This window comes from Mustela nivalis, assembly GCF_964662115.1.
Source record: "Mustela nivalis genome assembly, chromosome: 6".
NCBI lineage: Eukaryota > Metazoa > Chordata > Mammalia > Carnivora > Mustelidae > Mustela > Mustela nivalis.
In genome coordinates, this window is record NC_139025.1 from 89,060,274 (window position 1) to 89,076,002 (window position 15,729).

The 15,729-nt window shown below is 37.7% G+C and overlaps 1 protein-coding gene across 7 annotated transcripts in view; it reads left to right on the forward strand.

Annotated features, from left to right (window-relative positions):
* Positions 1-15,729, forward strand: part of MEIS2 (Meis homeobox 2) — a 207,818-nt gene that overhangs the window by 6,604 nt on the left and 185,485 nt on the right. For all 7 annotated transcript variants that reach the window (XM_082735620.1, XM_082735617.1, XM_082735619.1 and 4 more), the window contains 2 exons: positions 277-426; positions 10,062-10,176. In XM_082735620.1, coding sequence (XP_082591746.1) covers positions 277-426; positions 10,062-10,176 — 265 coding nt within the window. The remainder of the gene's footprint in view (positions 1-276; positions 427-10,061; positions 10,177-15,729) is intronic.

The following is a 15,729-nucleotide window of genomic DNA, read 5'->3' on the forward strand; positions in this document are numbered from 1 at the left end:
GTCTGAGCCCAGTTATTTCCAGTCCTGTTTCTTACCTCTTTATTGTAACTTGTTGCTCAGGGAAGTCTCTGGAGAATAATATCTGCTGCAACAATTGCTCTATTGTTTCCTTGCCTTCAAGTATTACACCCATTAATTAGAGTTAGTTTGGAAGACATTGCACTGTTGCTCTTTCCAAATGTAACCTTACAACCTGATTTTTTCCCCTTTAAAAATGAAACAAAACAATAACAACAACAATATGAGCTGAACCCTCCACCATGACCCTCCTTTTAGGTCCACGAACTGTGTGATAACTTCTGCCATCGGTACATTAGCTGTTTGAAGGGGAAAATGCCCATCGACCTTGTCATTGATGAAAGAGACGGCAGCTCCAAGTCAGATCACGAAGAACTTTCAGGATCCTCTACAAATCTCGCTGACCATGTAAGTCTGAGAGCCCTTTCGCATTCTTTTGAGACCACTGGGTAAAGCATTTAAAAAAAAAAATAAAAAAAACTTGTTGTAACATTTAGCTAAGCTTAAACTTAGTTTTCTTTTAAATGACCTGGTCTCTTTGGGACTCTTTTCTCCCTTTCTCACTACCTCTGCCATAGCCTTCATCTTCATTTGCCCTTTCCTGGCCCCTTTCCTTATTTATGTGGAGAACCAAAGAAACCAGGGAGTTGATAGAGTGATTTGTGCTCTTAATGTGTAAAGTTTCCTGGATTTGGTGGCTGGAGTGTTAGCAAATTGTCTGTTTGATATGGTGACTGCTGCCTTTTCTGCTTCCTCAACTCTGTGTAATCAGTGCAGCCAGGACAGAGAGGCAAGTCAGCTAGCAGGACAGGGTGGGGGAGAGAGAGAACTGAAGGACAAGAGGAACCAGGGAGGAGGGCCGATTTCCCAGTCTCTCACAGAGATGACAGTCCGGAGAATTATTGGCAATCTTACATTGCATTAGAAATAACAGAAGGAGTGAACACATTACAATTCTCCGAGCTCTTGCTCTATAGAAACTTATTGTCAGTATATGGACTTATTGCCAAGTGCCTGAAGCATCTTCATAATAAAAGACAGTAACTTTGATGAAACAATTATTAACAATGTATTACAGAAAGCTGAAGGTAATCGCGATTGAGTAACCATAGGTTCGTGGTTGAATTTTAACACTTAAAACAGTTGTTGAATGGAGTCACAGTATAGTAAGGAGTGACTGTGTATTTCAGGCCAGGATGGGAGATTTCTTTCTATTCTCTGTTTTTAATCCTATTTTGGAACCGATTTAGGGAGTCTGATGTTTAAAAAAAAAAAAAAAGAAAGAAAAGGAAGAAAAAAAAGCATATGTAGTAAGACTGAAAATTTGAAAAAGAAGCAAAGGGAAGAAAGATTGCAGCTGGTAGGAAAGGCAGGAGTGGCAAGGTTAAAGAGTGGGCGTGAACAGCAGTTTATTTATAGGAACCCAAGCCGGGGGTGGGGGACATAGATTATATTCAGTTGAGCTTACAACTTAAGTGATATAGGCTATAGTCTAATAACTTGTTGGCTGAAAGATTAACTTAACATTTCGTGGAGTTAAACAGGCTTTGAGGCTGGAAGGCAACCTGTACCACCTCCCCCCGCCATTCCTAAGTGTTAAGAGGAATGGGTTGAGATGTCTTGAGAATAAACCTTCTGTGAGGTTATCTTCCTCCACCCTCAAAAAAAAAAAAAAAAAAGTTTTGAAAATATCCAGTCATACATTTTAATTATGAGCCTTTGTCCTGTATGGAAAGCTAGCCTGAGAACAAAAGTTTAAAAAAAAAAAAGAAAGAAAGCAAACATCAGTGCTCCTGGTTGTCTAGTTCTGAGACAGAATAAATACTATAGCATTGAAAGCTCCTACTGCTATCTTTACTCTTGGCTTTTTCCTTCATGATGGGGTGAACTTTGAGGGGCTCTTTTGTATTTGAGTGTGTTCACTAAAATCATAAGGATGCAGAAAGCAGCTATGGAAAGTTTACTTGCTGATATGTGGCTATATGATACGTGGTGGTGGTCCACAAGGCATGACAGTCCCTTAGAGATTGTTGTTGTTGTCGTAATTTATTTGTTTATTTTCACTGCTTCCTGTTTCCCAATTCCAATGCAACCTGCAATGTTGGGGGGGGATGAGAAGGAATCTAGTTCCACGGTGTGTAGGATGAGAAGTTCACAGTTATCTGCAGCCAAAAACGTTTCTCATGACATTTCCAAGGGTCTCGATTACTTGGTTTTCTAGAATAGTTTCTTGGAAACTGTTTTTCAAGTGGATGTATGGAACTAGAACATGCCGGTGTTTGCAGGGAAGAGATAAGATAAACTAGGCTGTCTAGAGTATTGGCCGATAGTGCCCATTTATGAAACTATTGTAATATTTAAATTATACTCAAAAAGGAAGTGGTACCTAAGAGGATAGCACTTTAATAATTGAACAATCATCATCTTTGGATAAAAGAGTCAACTGTAACATTTGTTGCTCCTCTTTCAGGCCCCCAATCAAGTAAAGATGACAACTGATTTATTTTGAACCCATGAGGGCTTGCCACCTCATTGGGCATCATAATTTAAAGCCTTTTATTTCCCAGAGTTCTGAACTATAACATTTTTACTTTAGCCCCCTGCTATTTGTTTTGAAAGGAAGCAATAATTTGTTCCACCAGCACACCGAGTGGGAAATGGCGAGATTTGCTTCAGACTTGAATTTTATGCAGGAGGAGAGAGAAAACCTTGCAGAGTTTTCACCATTTTTGCTATTTCTATATCATAGGTGCATTGGTTATATTCCTTTCCAAGCATCCCCCTACAAAGCGAATTCTCTCGTGTGTCTGCCTCTTCTGCAAGTCCACCCTCCATTCCCACACCGCCCCCCCACCCACCAAAAAAGGAGAAAATACCCCACAACTACTACTACCTGTGAAGTGGTATGAGTGGGACATTTTCAGCATGTAAATGTGTCCAATTTGAATCTCCAGGTTTATTTTTTCGTTTGCTTTGATATGCATATTTAATACATTGCCCCAGGCTGGATCTCATTTGGTGCACGCTGGTGCAGGGGTGATGATGAGCCACTTCAGAAGGCCTGAGACAGCGTGTTGTTTTCTCTGTTTTATCTGTTGGCCCACTATTCTGATCTACTGCGCTTCCTCATGGTTTTATTTGCACATGAAATGCCGAGAGCATTTCAACTTATTGGCTATGAATAATGACAGCTAAAAAAGAAGTGTAGTTTAATTTGTTGTGTGCCAAGGTTTCTCTTGTGGAGGTGACAGTTTGTGACAGCTGTTTGACACCCCCAAAACACATACACCTCTATACTTATTAAGTGGTATCAAGCTGCACTGTGTATGTGTGTGTGTGTGTGTGTGTGTGTGTGTGTGTGTGTGTTTAAGGAAGGCTTGGGCAAGGGGAGAGAGAGTGAAAGAGAGAAAAGAAAGAATAAGTGTAATTTTGCATGGTGGAAAGCAGGGAGAAAAGTGTCAGGAGCAAAATATTAGGTGCCAAAATAGACTTCTATTTTCTTATTGAAAAATTTGAAAATAAAACTGAATGAAAGTAATGGCTACAAATATCTTGAAAGCAAGTATTTTTGGCAGGCTTTTAAGAATGAGTTTTATATACTATTACACAGTAAATCAGGCTGTTGTCACGCTGATTTCACATTCTGTAATTTTATGTAAATAATCTGATGTAACATTGTTAAAAGACAACCAGGGTATCCTTACCTTTCCTACGTTACATTCATTCAAGATACTAAACTAGTTCATTTATTATCGACATTTACCTGATGGGTATGAGGATAAAAGGAAGTTTGCAATTAAATAGAAAATAAAATGTGCAACACTGGCCCCTATTTTGTTGTTTTTAGTAAATTCATAATGAATGCTTACATTTTTATATTATAATACAGTTTCTTTTATATTCTTATTAAACATGAGAGTAATTGTTGTAGGTAGGAAACAACTATTACAATATTCTTTGGAATATTGGAAAGAAGAAAATAAGATGGTGAAAGGAAATAGAGCTCTATTTTCCAGCTGCAATTCATGTTAAGTTTCTCAGACATTCAAATTTATTATGTTTAAAATAAACATGTCAAGAAACCAATTCTTTAAAAAAAACTTTCAACTTGAAAACTATTGTGGAATATTCATGCTTTTCCTAGTCTGTAGTATTTCTAAATGATAGGTGATATCCACACTTGCTACTTTACATAATTTCAGGTCTAGTACAGAAAAAAAAATAAAATATATCTTTACATGTGAAGATACCACATATCTTTAGATCAATGTTAGATAAATGAAATATATCTGTTTGAAAGGCATTCTCTGAGCCAAGCTCTATTTGTCTGAAGTGCATACAGTTATATTATTATTTCTAATTAATGTTCATAAGAAACTCATTTATTAATTTTTTGGATGAATTAAGTATAAGGAAGAAAATACAACTTTATCTCTTAATAGTTAATGACAGGTAACTTAACTTGACTGGCTCTGAAAATATGATTAATAAAAGAAAAAAATATTCTAATTTCTATGTTGAAAGCTGTAATTTAGCTAAAGATACACTGCTGTTTTCTTTTCCATCTCTGAAATGTCAAGTTTATTTACCTGTATACAGCTTCTAAAAATGGGTTAAGAACCTTATCCCTGACAGAATACAGGCAAGTGTCTAGAGGTAAAATCTATTAGTACCTGGAAAGTCAGCAGGGATTAGGCAGCGAGGAGAGGGATAGGTTTAAGTGATTGGCCTATAGGATATCAAGGGGGAAATAATGGGATTTGATAATAATATTAATAATACACATGATTTATTTTATCAGATAATTTCTTAAGTTCTAGACCTTGTGGTGTCTTATCCAGTGTCTCCATTCCAGGAAAGTTCTGCCTCTGAGTTCTTCCACCAATTCAGCATGGTGGGGGTCATGGGTTTTCTGTCGTTATTGTTGTGTAGCTTCTGGACGTTGATAGCTCTGCTGTCAATTTTCCACTCAAAATAATTATATTATTTAAATCACTTTGGGTGTGCGGCTGAAGTATGTTTTCAGTGTAACTGTCGTGAGATGAAGTCAAACACACACTTGACCACCACTGACATTCACTATCAGATTAGAATTTTGATACTTTAAAAATGGATTTCCCATTTTTTTTTTCAGACTGAATGTTTGATGAATATCCTAACACAATTCAGAGTTATAGGAGACATTTTCTAATATGATGGTATACCAACAAAACAAGAAATTTCTATTTTTTCTAAAAGTTAAGTAGAGGAATCCTTTTTTTTTTTTTTTAAATCTTGGAATTCATTTTTAGAATTTGCAAAGAGTACTTGCCACTTCTTTGAGAGTTACTCACGTATTAATTCCCAAAGCAAAACAGAGGGTAGAAGCGGGGAGATGAGGGAAAGACCCCAGCTCTATTTACATTTTTAAAGAGTGAGTCCATGTTCTGAAAGCATGCATGGTTCTCCTGAGTTCTTATGTCAACTTTAGAATAATGAAGTTGAAATTCCAACATTTTTTTCAAACCATACTATTAACATTTTTAACTTTTGTAGGCTTAAATACCTCATGATAGGTGTCCTCACCTTATTTAAAAAAAATATTTTCTGCACAGTGTTAATTGGGAACTAAAACATCATATGGTCATAGGAAATATGTTACACACTAACTATGTGTAGTGATGCAAGCATACCTTACCTTTGTTGTTTAAGCATATTGAGTCAAATTAGTCTTATATGCTTCCTTTGCTGGTTGAAATATCTTTATATATGTTTACTGTAGCTTTCTACCTGCAAGCACAGGGTCTGAATTAGTCTACTGTATTGTTTAAGTTCATATAAAAATTTTGGCTTTGTGTTATATATTACGTGTTAGTTGTGTAGTTTCTAGAAAATCAAATACTTATTTTAAAGTTTTTCTTTTTTTAATTATAGAAATAAGAAGTAGAAGTGTCCTTAGGGATTATCTTGCCTAAGTTTTTAATTTTAAAGAGATGGAGGAAGCAAGTCCCAAGGAAATGAAGTGCATCCCTTGCTCAAGGACACATGATCTGTTAGGGGTGGCACCCTCGTGTCTTAATTCGAACCTAATGCTCTCTCTCCTATCCTACATCCATTTTCACTTGGGGTCTAAGATGAGTCTCGGATCATTTTAGATAGCACTGGTGTGTAGTATGGCTTTTGCTTTCCTCCTTGAATCCTAATACATTTCACTTCCCTTCTCAGTTTTGCATTTATTTAGAAACACTTCTACATTTTACTCCATTGTCTTTTTGCAATGGGAGAACCATGAGCTTTGTGGAGTCACTTAAACAGGGCAATACCACCAATTCACCAGGACTTACTAAGTATTTTCCTGTGAGCAGGTCCCCACAGAAGTGCCATAGGGGTGTAAAATGTTACAATTGTCACCATATCTGCAACCTCAACAAAAGAGGCCTGCAAATGTTTTGCTTCCTATGCCCAGTGACTCCGTTCCTATCTGTGCTCTTTCCCAGATTTAGCATAATTCAATGATGGTGCTAAATCTTTTTTTTTTTTTTCCATGGGAGAAAACACAGGCAGAATTGTGTTTTCTAGGGAAAGCTCTGTGTAAATGAGAAATAGAGGAGAGTAACAGAATGATCTCCTGTGGCCTCGCTACAACAAGCTCTCCCCATCTTGTCTCATGCTTTTATATTAATTACAACTTGCATTATCAGCTGTGAGTCTGTAGCCCAGCAAATAGAAAATACTGCCCCTGGAGACCTAGCTTCTTGTATCTATTTTCCATCTCCTTCTATTGTGTTCCACTCAGTATTCACTGCTTTTCTCCTGCTAACACTGCTCTTTAACGCAATTACGTAAGAGCAAGAAGAGTACCCTATTTGACTCCCAATTATTAAAGCCACTGGGAATAGAAACATGTTCCTTCCTTGCCCTCGGGTGTCTTCAGGATACTTGGGTTGAAGCACAGGACACGTACAGTGCAATGGGTCTATCTGTGTGCTCGAACACGCACGTGCACTCAGAGAGCATTCTCTTTATTTTCTACTTACATCATGTGTTGTACATGCTTTCATATGCCACTTTGGTTTCAAGATTCTCTAAACTTCTGCATATGATTTGGCAGAAAGCCAGGCAGTTGTTCTTGAAGGATGTAAACTTGGAAACTATCTAGGGAGGGGGAGAAAAAAAAAGAAAGAAAGAGGTTGTGATACAAACAAATATTTCGGTCTCAGGAAAAAAAAAACAAAAACAGTGTCATGAGTAAAGGATTATATTTTATCTATCTGTGGAGGTTGCAATTTTTTATGGCCACAAAGGTAGCAATTCCTTATTGACCAGATTATCAACGTTTGTCTTTGTATGTGATCAAGTCACCATGGTGTAGCTGGATAGGAACTTTGGGGTAACTTTGGGATAACCTCAGAGCCCTGAAGGCCCAGAGAGATCCATCTGTTTTTCCTACTTTCCTACTTTCGAGTCAGAGGAATGCCGTGGTTTCTCCTTAGTCTGTGTCAGTCTCTCCAACAAGGTTATAATACTTGAGACACTCTACAGAAATAAACATCTCATGACACTTGTTGGGGCTAGTATTCTTGAAGATGTGGAGGAGAAAAGAGAGGAGACAGGGGCATGGCATGTTAAATAGTGAACATGAACAAGTTGAAGGACTGGGCTGAAAACCGAAGATCCAACTCACTTAGAGCAATCAGCTGCTTTTAAAGTAAAATTGGCTTATGTGGCTTATTTCCCACCCCTTTACTTGAGAAAACACCCCCTCCAGAAAACCACTGGAAGAACTACACTGAATTGTAAATGAATGAGGTCTGTCTCTTAAAAATTCAGCACAGGTTTGACTGAGGGGGACCAACCAGTATTTTCAGTAGGGGAAGTCCTTTTGAGCAGTCGCTCCAAGTCACTCTAGGGCCCAAACAGAAAGACTTGCTTCATTTGAATGATGATATAATAGTTGTTGGATGACATTTACCTTAAAACATAGTTGAGATGTTAGTGGTTAATTATTGTAATTTTCATGAGGGGTAAGGAGCTTTTATAGCAGCCTGCTTAATAAAAAGTCTGCAGTGCATAAAATTAACATCACTCGCTGTATACACGGAGAAGTTTAACTAGGTGAATGTGGTTCAGTTATTTCATTTTCTAAAAGAAGGCTCTAGCCAGTGTTGTTGTAGGACTAAACTCATGCCATGCTATTGTTTCTTTCTTTCTTTCTTTCTTTCTTTCTTTCTTTCTTTCTTTCTTTCTTTTCCACATAATTCTTCTAGCTCTTTATCTGATTACCATCCGGCAAACAGCTGACCCGAGGAGACTGCAAAGCTTGAAGAGCCCCTGTATTCTGTTTGCCTTTAGCTTGAAACTCTTGGAGTGGTTTCTAACTTTGATAAAAAGAGAAATCACAGGCATGACTTTGTCTTAATATAGGCAGCACAGAACCTTGATTTTCATTTTATTCGACTCTGTTCCCTAATCTCCTTTCTAAAACATAACCTCTAGAGATCTAAACCTGTGCTGTGTTTAGACTCCCAAGATTTGTGCTTCAGGTGTTCACTTGGAAATCTGTTGCTAGCCTGATAGCTGTGCCAGTAGCATGATTTGATACAGTTATTCCTGATCTATAGAGCTTTGGGTCATTTCGTCATCTCTCAAAAATGCTAACAATTAATTTGTAGTCAGTTTGTAGTGGGCCTGCAGAGGGGAAAAAAAAAAAAAGTTTGTTGATGTTGTTGTTGTTGTTCCAATTAAGAATAGTCCCTTATTTTGTCTCATCATGGTTTCTTGATTCTATTTTGATAAAATTTTATATTCTATATATACGTTAAAGTTGATGTAGAAGAAAATGATAGACTGATTTTTTTTTCTGGATATACTATATACAATGACAACATGGCAAGATTGCTTTCAGATGGTCAAGATGTTTGCATGCTGCCCATAGGAATGTCTGAATCCTTATTTACCAATTCTTGTGAGAAAAAATCACGGACTTTGAGAGATTGATGTTGTTTTATTCTGCCCCCAAAGAATCTCCCCGCCCCCCCAATAAGAATTTGCTTGCCAGCAGATCTTCGGGCCTTAGTTGAAGTCATCACATGCAAGTGACAAGTGTACGCCTCTGGCCTTAAGGCTGGCCTGCTTCGTGTGCTGTTCCTACTCTCCGTTTCTGCCAGAGGAAATTCCATCTCTTGCCTGCCTTCATGTGGTGCTGATAAAGTCCTTCCTGTACATTAGAATTCCTGTTTTCCTTTAAGCAACAGCAGGGGATTGGGAATGATCAGGAAAGGGGAGGAGGAACAGGAGAAGAATACACTCAGCAAAGTAGCATGAGCTATAATTTCTCCGTTTGCCTCGCATACCCTCTGGAACAAGTCATACTTCCAGGAAAGAAGCACTGCCCTGTGAATTTAAAGCTTCCATGGAGCTCACGTGGAAGTTTACGTCCAGCTGGCTGACGGTTCATAGTTGTTTCATTTTGTTGTTTAATGTCACTATATCTGTTGGGGGTATAATCAGTTGGTAATTTTCAGAGATCATTCAGGTTGGTTTAGTTCAATGCATCTGAAAGATCCAAGGGGTTGCCCCGTACTTTCTTGAATCTGTGGGGTTTTGCTTTTTGTTTTTTTAAGGGAGTCAGTTGAGTTTTGGAGATGTTCTGTAATTAGCCTCCAAGACTATTGGCCTCATTCTTGGAAGAGTGTGCCCCCGTTAGGACACCAAGAGTAGAAATGACTTCTAGATTTGTATTTTCCTAACTTTAAGGATTAACTTTATTGAGGTATAATTTGTGTGTAATGAAATGCTCCCCTTTGAAGCATCTGTTTCAATGAGTTTAAACACATGTACACAGTAATGTAACTAATCATCACCTCATCAAGATTCTTAAAGTTCTTACTTTTTGTACCTATTGCTGACAAGACAACATTCCATAGTATGGAATCTAAAGATGCCTCCTTCCACAAATACTCATATGTATACATTTTTTGTCTCCCTCTGCACCTTTCATCTTGGCTCCTCACTTACGGCTGAAATGGTAACTGTGGAAAAATATCTTGGCACCCTGACATCAGAATCCTGCTTCTTGGCGAGATCACGATGATGCAACCTCTACCCACTCAGCAGGCACCCCGGGGCCCTCCAGTGGGGGCCATGCTTCGCAGAGTGGAGACAACAGCAGTGAACAAGGTAAAGGGTCAAGCATTTTCCTTGTACAAAGTAGACACAACTAAAATAACTCCAGTATTTTATGATCTCAGTACATCTACCTCCCTGTCAACAGGAGAGTGGCAGGTTAGAGAGCTACGATGTATTTGATGTATTTCCTCTGAACTTAACATTACTTAAAAAAAAAAAAAAGTTGAAGTGAGACGTCTAATCTTTAAGTAGACATTACAATAACAATTGATTAGTTCTGCCAATTCTTTTACAAATTTGGTTATCTACACTTTACTTCTGCGTGTGAGTAAATGGAGTGACAGGCTTACTTTGCCGCCATCATGCACTAGTTTGAATGATTCTGTAAACAGGATATTCTGGTTGTAGTATCAACTGTCGGAGTTCTCTGTCATCAAGCAAGGATGCCTCTATAAGCACATAAAATACCCAAGTGTTTTCTTACGAGCTCTAGAAGTACTGTGTGGATTTTATATGGGATTTTATCTTGGGAAGATGGATTTTGAAGTTCCTGGATTATTTGTCCCCATTTCTTTTCGGCTGACTTGGTGACTTTTGTCACAAGCCCTAAAAATTAGAATAATCTGAGGGCAAGGGGGACATCAACTGCAGATGACAAGGAAGCCTAGGGTAATTTAGAATAAATTTTACCATTTAAAACTCACCTATTGCGCAGAGAGCAATTACACATTAGTAGGGATGACTCTTCTATAGTTAAATCATAATTTAAAGGAAGATATATTACTGAATGTGGGCCAGGAAAGTGTATAGATTTTACTTTTTAATATTTTACGTTAGATGGTGTCTGATCTCCTAGGTCTATTTCATCTCTATTATGACTGTGTTTATGGCTACAATATTAAAGCATTAGACAGTCTTCCATGTGGAGGACAGTTTGACAGCTTGAGCTCTAGCCATCTATGCCATTCAAAAGAGGGTGGTTGATGTAGGGTGAGTGCCTTGACTCCGAGTTTCTGGCCACGGGTTTTGGATTACTAGTATCCTAGAAGAGTATAGAAAGAAACTTCTCTTCTATGATGCCATTAACGGTGAGTAAGTCCAAACTAGAATCTGGATTATTTGCAACTGATACAGAAGTGAAAACTGTTGGGTGGTAAATTGTGGAAGAACTTTTGAATTGGACGTATTGAGGTTTATCTACTGTCTTTATGAGACCAGTTAGGCTGTACCTAAGAAAACCAAAGTGGAAGGCATTTTGGGGATGGCGTGTACCCCAATCTGTGGATCTGCACAGCCATGGCTTAATTGTGGTTCCCCATCATGGCGATGGATTTCTCGGGGTTCTTAAATCTGGAAAGCTTTGGATGAGCCCACCTTCCTTACTACATCTAACTGCTATAACACAAAGGGTGAAAGGTATCTATTAATAAAAACAAAACACCCTCAACATTGGACAAAAGAGGGAGGAAAAGAGAAGCAGGCTTAATGGTCTAATGAGGCTATCTTCCAAAGACTTGTTGTGTGTGAGGCTCACTTTGACCTTTCACTTTGCTCAGGAGCCCAGCGCTTCATTTTTCACATTCTTGCAATTACGTTAACGCTTCAAGCATTTCTGACTCCAAGTCAGCTCGCAACACCAGGCATAACTCAACACTGTGAGTTTTTCTCCTCTCTGTAGATTCATTAACAGGTCACGAAGGTCCCAACTGAAATTTAAAACTGACTGGTTCTGTTGGGTTGGTTGAGTTATGGCAAGGGAGATAGCAGGAAAGGACCAGCGAGAAGGGGAGGGGGAGCGAGAAGACCCTGGGGTCTGGAGCTGGAAATCGTTGGCCCGCAACAGGCAAGCCACGGAGTTTTATCATTTCAGGTAGTTTTGTTTTCTTGGTGATGGTGGTCAGAAAAAGAGGAAAGTTCTGAGACGGATACACTGGGTAAAAGAGAGTCCCACAAGCCTCTATGTTGTGGGTAACTGCACCCACTTATCCCATGTTGAAGGATTTGATCCCTGCAGGATTTTGTTCCTTTTATCCTATCTCCGTGGGATTAAAGAATGGACATGGTAGCTTATGTGTGCGAGTACTAGGAAGTCGGTCATTTTATTGTGTTAAAGTGTGAGGGGCAAAAACAAGTTATGATTCCTACAAAATAGGGAATGTTTGGTGTGGAGAATTTCCTACCTGGCTTATCATATCAGTGGTCCCCAAACACATGTCTAAGGGTATTCTGTTTATTACCACAGACTAAATTTGGAAGGCTAGGCTCGGAGGTATTTTGTCATACTCAGGCCTATGTTTGTCTTTTAAACATGTATTTAAGGTATTCTGAAATGTGGCTCACTGAATTGTCCAGAGTAGCTTTCTGTGGGAAAGATTAATTATCTGCTGCAGGGCAAAGTCAACAGAGATATTGACTGAAATCACATATGCTTATCCTAGGTTAAATCTTAGGGTTGCTGTATAATGGGAAACCTAGGAGCGAAATTTATGTTCCTCGTATTAAATATATCATAATGTTTCACTGAAAACCAAGTTCGTAGTTTAGAAAAGAGTTTTCTTGCGTATTCAGAATTTATTAGCACAACAGGCATATGGAAAACTGTAAAACGACTCAGTTTCAAAACAAATTATGATAAACAGAAAAAATAGGGATGAATTGTACTAAATACAATGTTTTCATACACATTTTAAATTAAACTTTAATAGCCATATGCTATAAAACAATACATGCATTTATGTTGCTTTATATTTTTTGTGACTATCTTTACTAAAATGATTCATACACGTCTTTACTTTGGAACCTAAAAATACTTCATTTTATGACTTGATAGTGAAAGAGCTACAGTTACACAGGTGAAAGGTCATCTTTTTCTCTCTAGCGTTTGTGCAACAAACCAAATAGAGGAAAAAAAAAATCAAATTTTAGAAATATTGTAAGAAACAAACTTGGTAAAATGTAAAACCTGACTTTACTCTGTCTTTCAAACAGCACATGCCTAGCAGTAAACTATATAAATATGAACCAGATTTTCATTCACTCTGATTTCTTTTGCTAAAAGCAGCCAAAGGGAGGGAGTTTGTCTTGTTAGTTACATTAGAATGAAGAAAGAAATCTGGTTTTTCAGGGACAGAATTAGGGTGCAGACTGGGGACTCTGGGGCAGTAACTGGCCCTCTTTGTGTCTGGCTTCCTATCAGTAAAATGGGGCTTGATAATAAGGCTTGGGGTCCCTAATTCTGTACCTGCTGAGTCAAAAGCTGCTTTGTATTTCATTGTGTATTTTGCCAGAGTAAAGACTAGGAAGCAGCCCCCTTGTTCATAGAGCACTTTTTAGAGCCTCAGATGAAAGGCACAATATATGTACAAAGTATTATTATTATTGATGGGTTTGTGTAACTCCCATTAACGCTGATGGGAGTTACGCATGTGAATTGGCAAGAGAATAGACCCCTCAGTGTTTAGAGCACATGAAATTTACATTTTTTCCAGTGCTGTAATTGAGATGTTGACAAATTGGAGAATATTGATGAGCCTTTGTTTTAAGTATTTTGTGCCAAGTTTGTTTTATTTTTCCTGGTTTGAACAATGGTATGGGTTCAGCAGCAATGAATAAAAAGGGTAGAGTAAAGATAACTTTGTATTTCAATATTTTGATGTGCCAATATGAAATAAATTGTCTTAGGCAAATGGAATATGCTGTTTTAATCATTAGCTATGCATGAAAGAAAAATTGATGTTGACATCTTTGCTGCAAAATCGTTGTAATGGGGCCTTCCTTACAATTCATTTTTGTAAAATTCATTTTGTACATTTTGCAGCAATTGAACAATCCCTGCACTGTGAATAGGCAGGATTCCCAGAAATACCGAGACAGTTGGCCCAGTAACTGCTGAGCTCACACTGCACACCACACGCACGTTAACCATACTGTTGCCAGACCCAGTTTAACCTAAATCCATTAGCATACTAGCATGTATATGTCTCTAATCTTGCAGGACACAGGGCTGCAACAGCCAGCATAATTCCCCTCAACTCTGCCACCTACCAAACCCCTTCCATTGATGTCTCCAACTATGATCCAGGCAACAAGACTATTATTTTAGAGCTGGATATTTATTTATGGATTATGCAGTTCTTTACCAGTCATGGTGGTGGAAATCTAAAAATACCCCTTTATATTGAATGTGTTTATAGGTAAACAAGCATCTAAAATAGTATTACACTTTTGACTTTATAATGCATGCTATCGGGATAAAATAGATTTCTCCTCCACCAGAATATTCCAATTATACATTTAAAGGAGGGAGAAAAACCTCCAGCCTACCCACAGTGGATCCTGAATATGTTCTACAGGGATTTCTTATTCAGTCTAGGAAAACCCCGTCAATGGAATGTTTTCATAGTGGCGGCAATTTCTTTAAAATAACCCTAAATACAATATGACAGATGCCATCTGGCATAATCTTTTGCTAGTTGCTTTTAACTTTTATTTTTCCTAGAGCTAAGTTCATCCAAAACTGGTCACTCACTTTTAGGATAAGTAAATGACATTTCTTTTCCTTACTGTCTTCCTAATTGTATATATATATAAAAAAAATTCTCTGAGAATGTAATTGATAATTGAACATTCCCACAGAAGAACTTGTTGTATATAGAATATTTATGTTGCATTTTTTTCCCCTGCCGCTCCCCCTGCCCCAATAAAGTCAAAAGAATACCATCCTTCAGCCATCAGCAAACATCCAAATAATTTCTGTTGATTTTTTCAGGACTTTTTAGAATAGTAACCATTAGAAATAAAATTAAACTCTTCTAATAAATAAACGCTCTAGGAGCATGTAATAGCGCCCATAAATGCTTAAAAGCTTTCTATAATTGCTGTTAATTTTGAGTAATTTCTTCCTATATGTATCAACTTACTTGAAAAACCCAGAGTTGGGATTTCTAGATTTTTTTTTAACTTAGTCATGTAAAGGGATGTCTCCTGATGCCAGTTAGAGTTTAATTTAGAGTAGTAATTAAACTTGAATACTGCCTCATAAACAAAAGATAAACAATAAACCAGCCACGTTCCCTGCTGTTTCATAGCTTTCTTTCCCAGATGTTTTAGCCTGATAATTTTTACACAGTGAACTACCTAACATGGAGTTTTGTGGACAGAGGTCGAAAATGAGTTTTTCTTTCTCTCGCTCTCTTTTTTTTTTATTTTCTTTTTTCTTTTACTTTTTCTTTCTTTTCTTTTCTTTCCTTTCCTTTCTTTCTTCTTCTTCTTCTTCTTCTTCTTCTTCTTCTTTTTTTTTTTTTTTAGTAATCCTTTTTCCCTCCAAAAAGCAAAACGCAGAGGATTTTCCACTATTTAGATTTTCAACAATTCTGATAAAATAGATTCTTAATGCAGATGTGCGATAAAGATAACTCTTCTGGTTCTTCTTCTTGGATTTTTTTTTTTCTTCAGAACTTGTCATGAACGTCTTTCACACTTGGTGATGTAAAGGGGAACGTATTTTTATTCAAGTAACATCTTGGTAATAACTCAGAAAACACAGAGCTCGACAATGGAAAATGTTTCTTCTCACCCTTTCCCCCCTGCATGGCTGCCCCACGG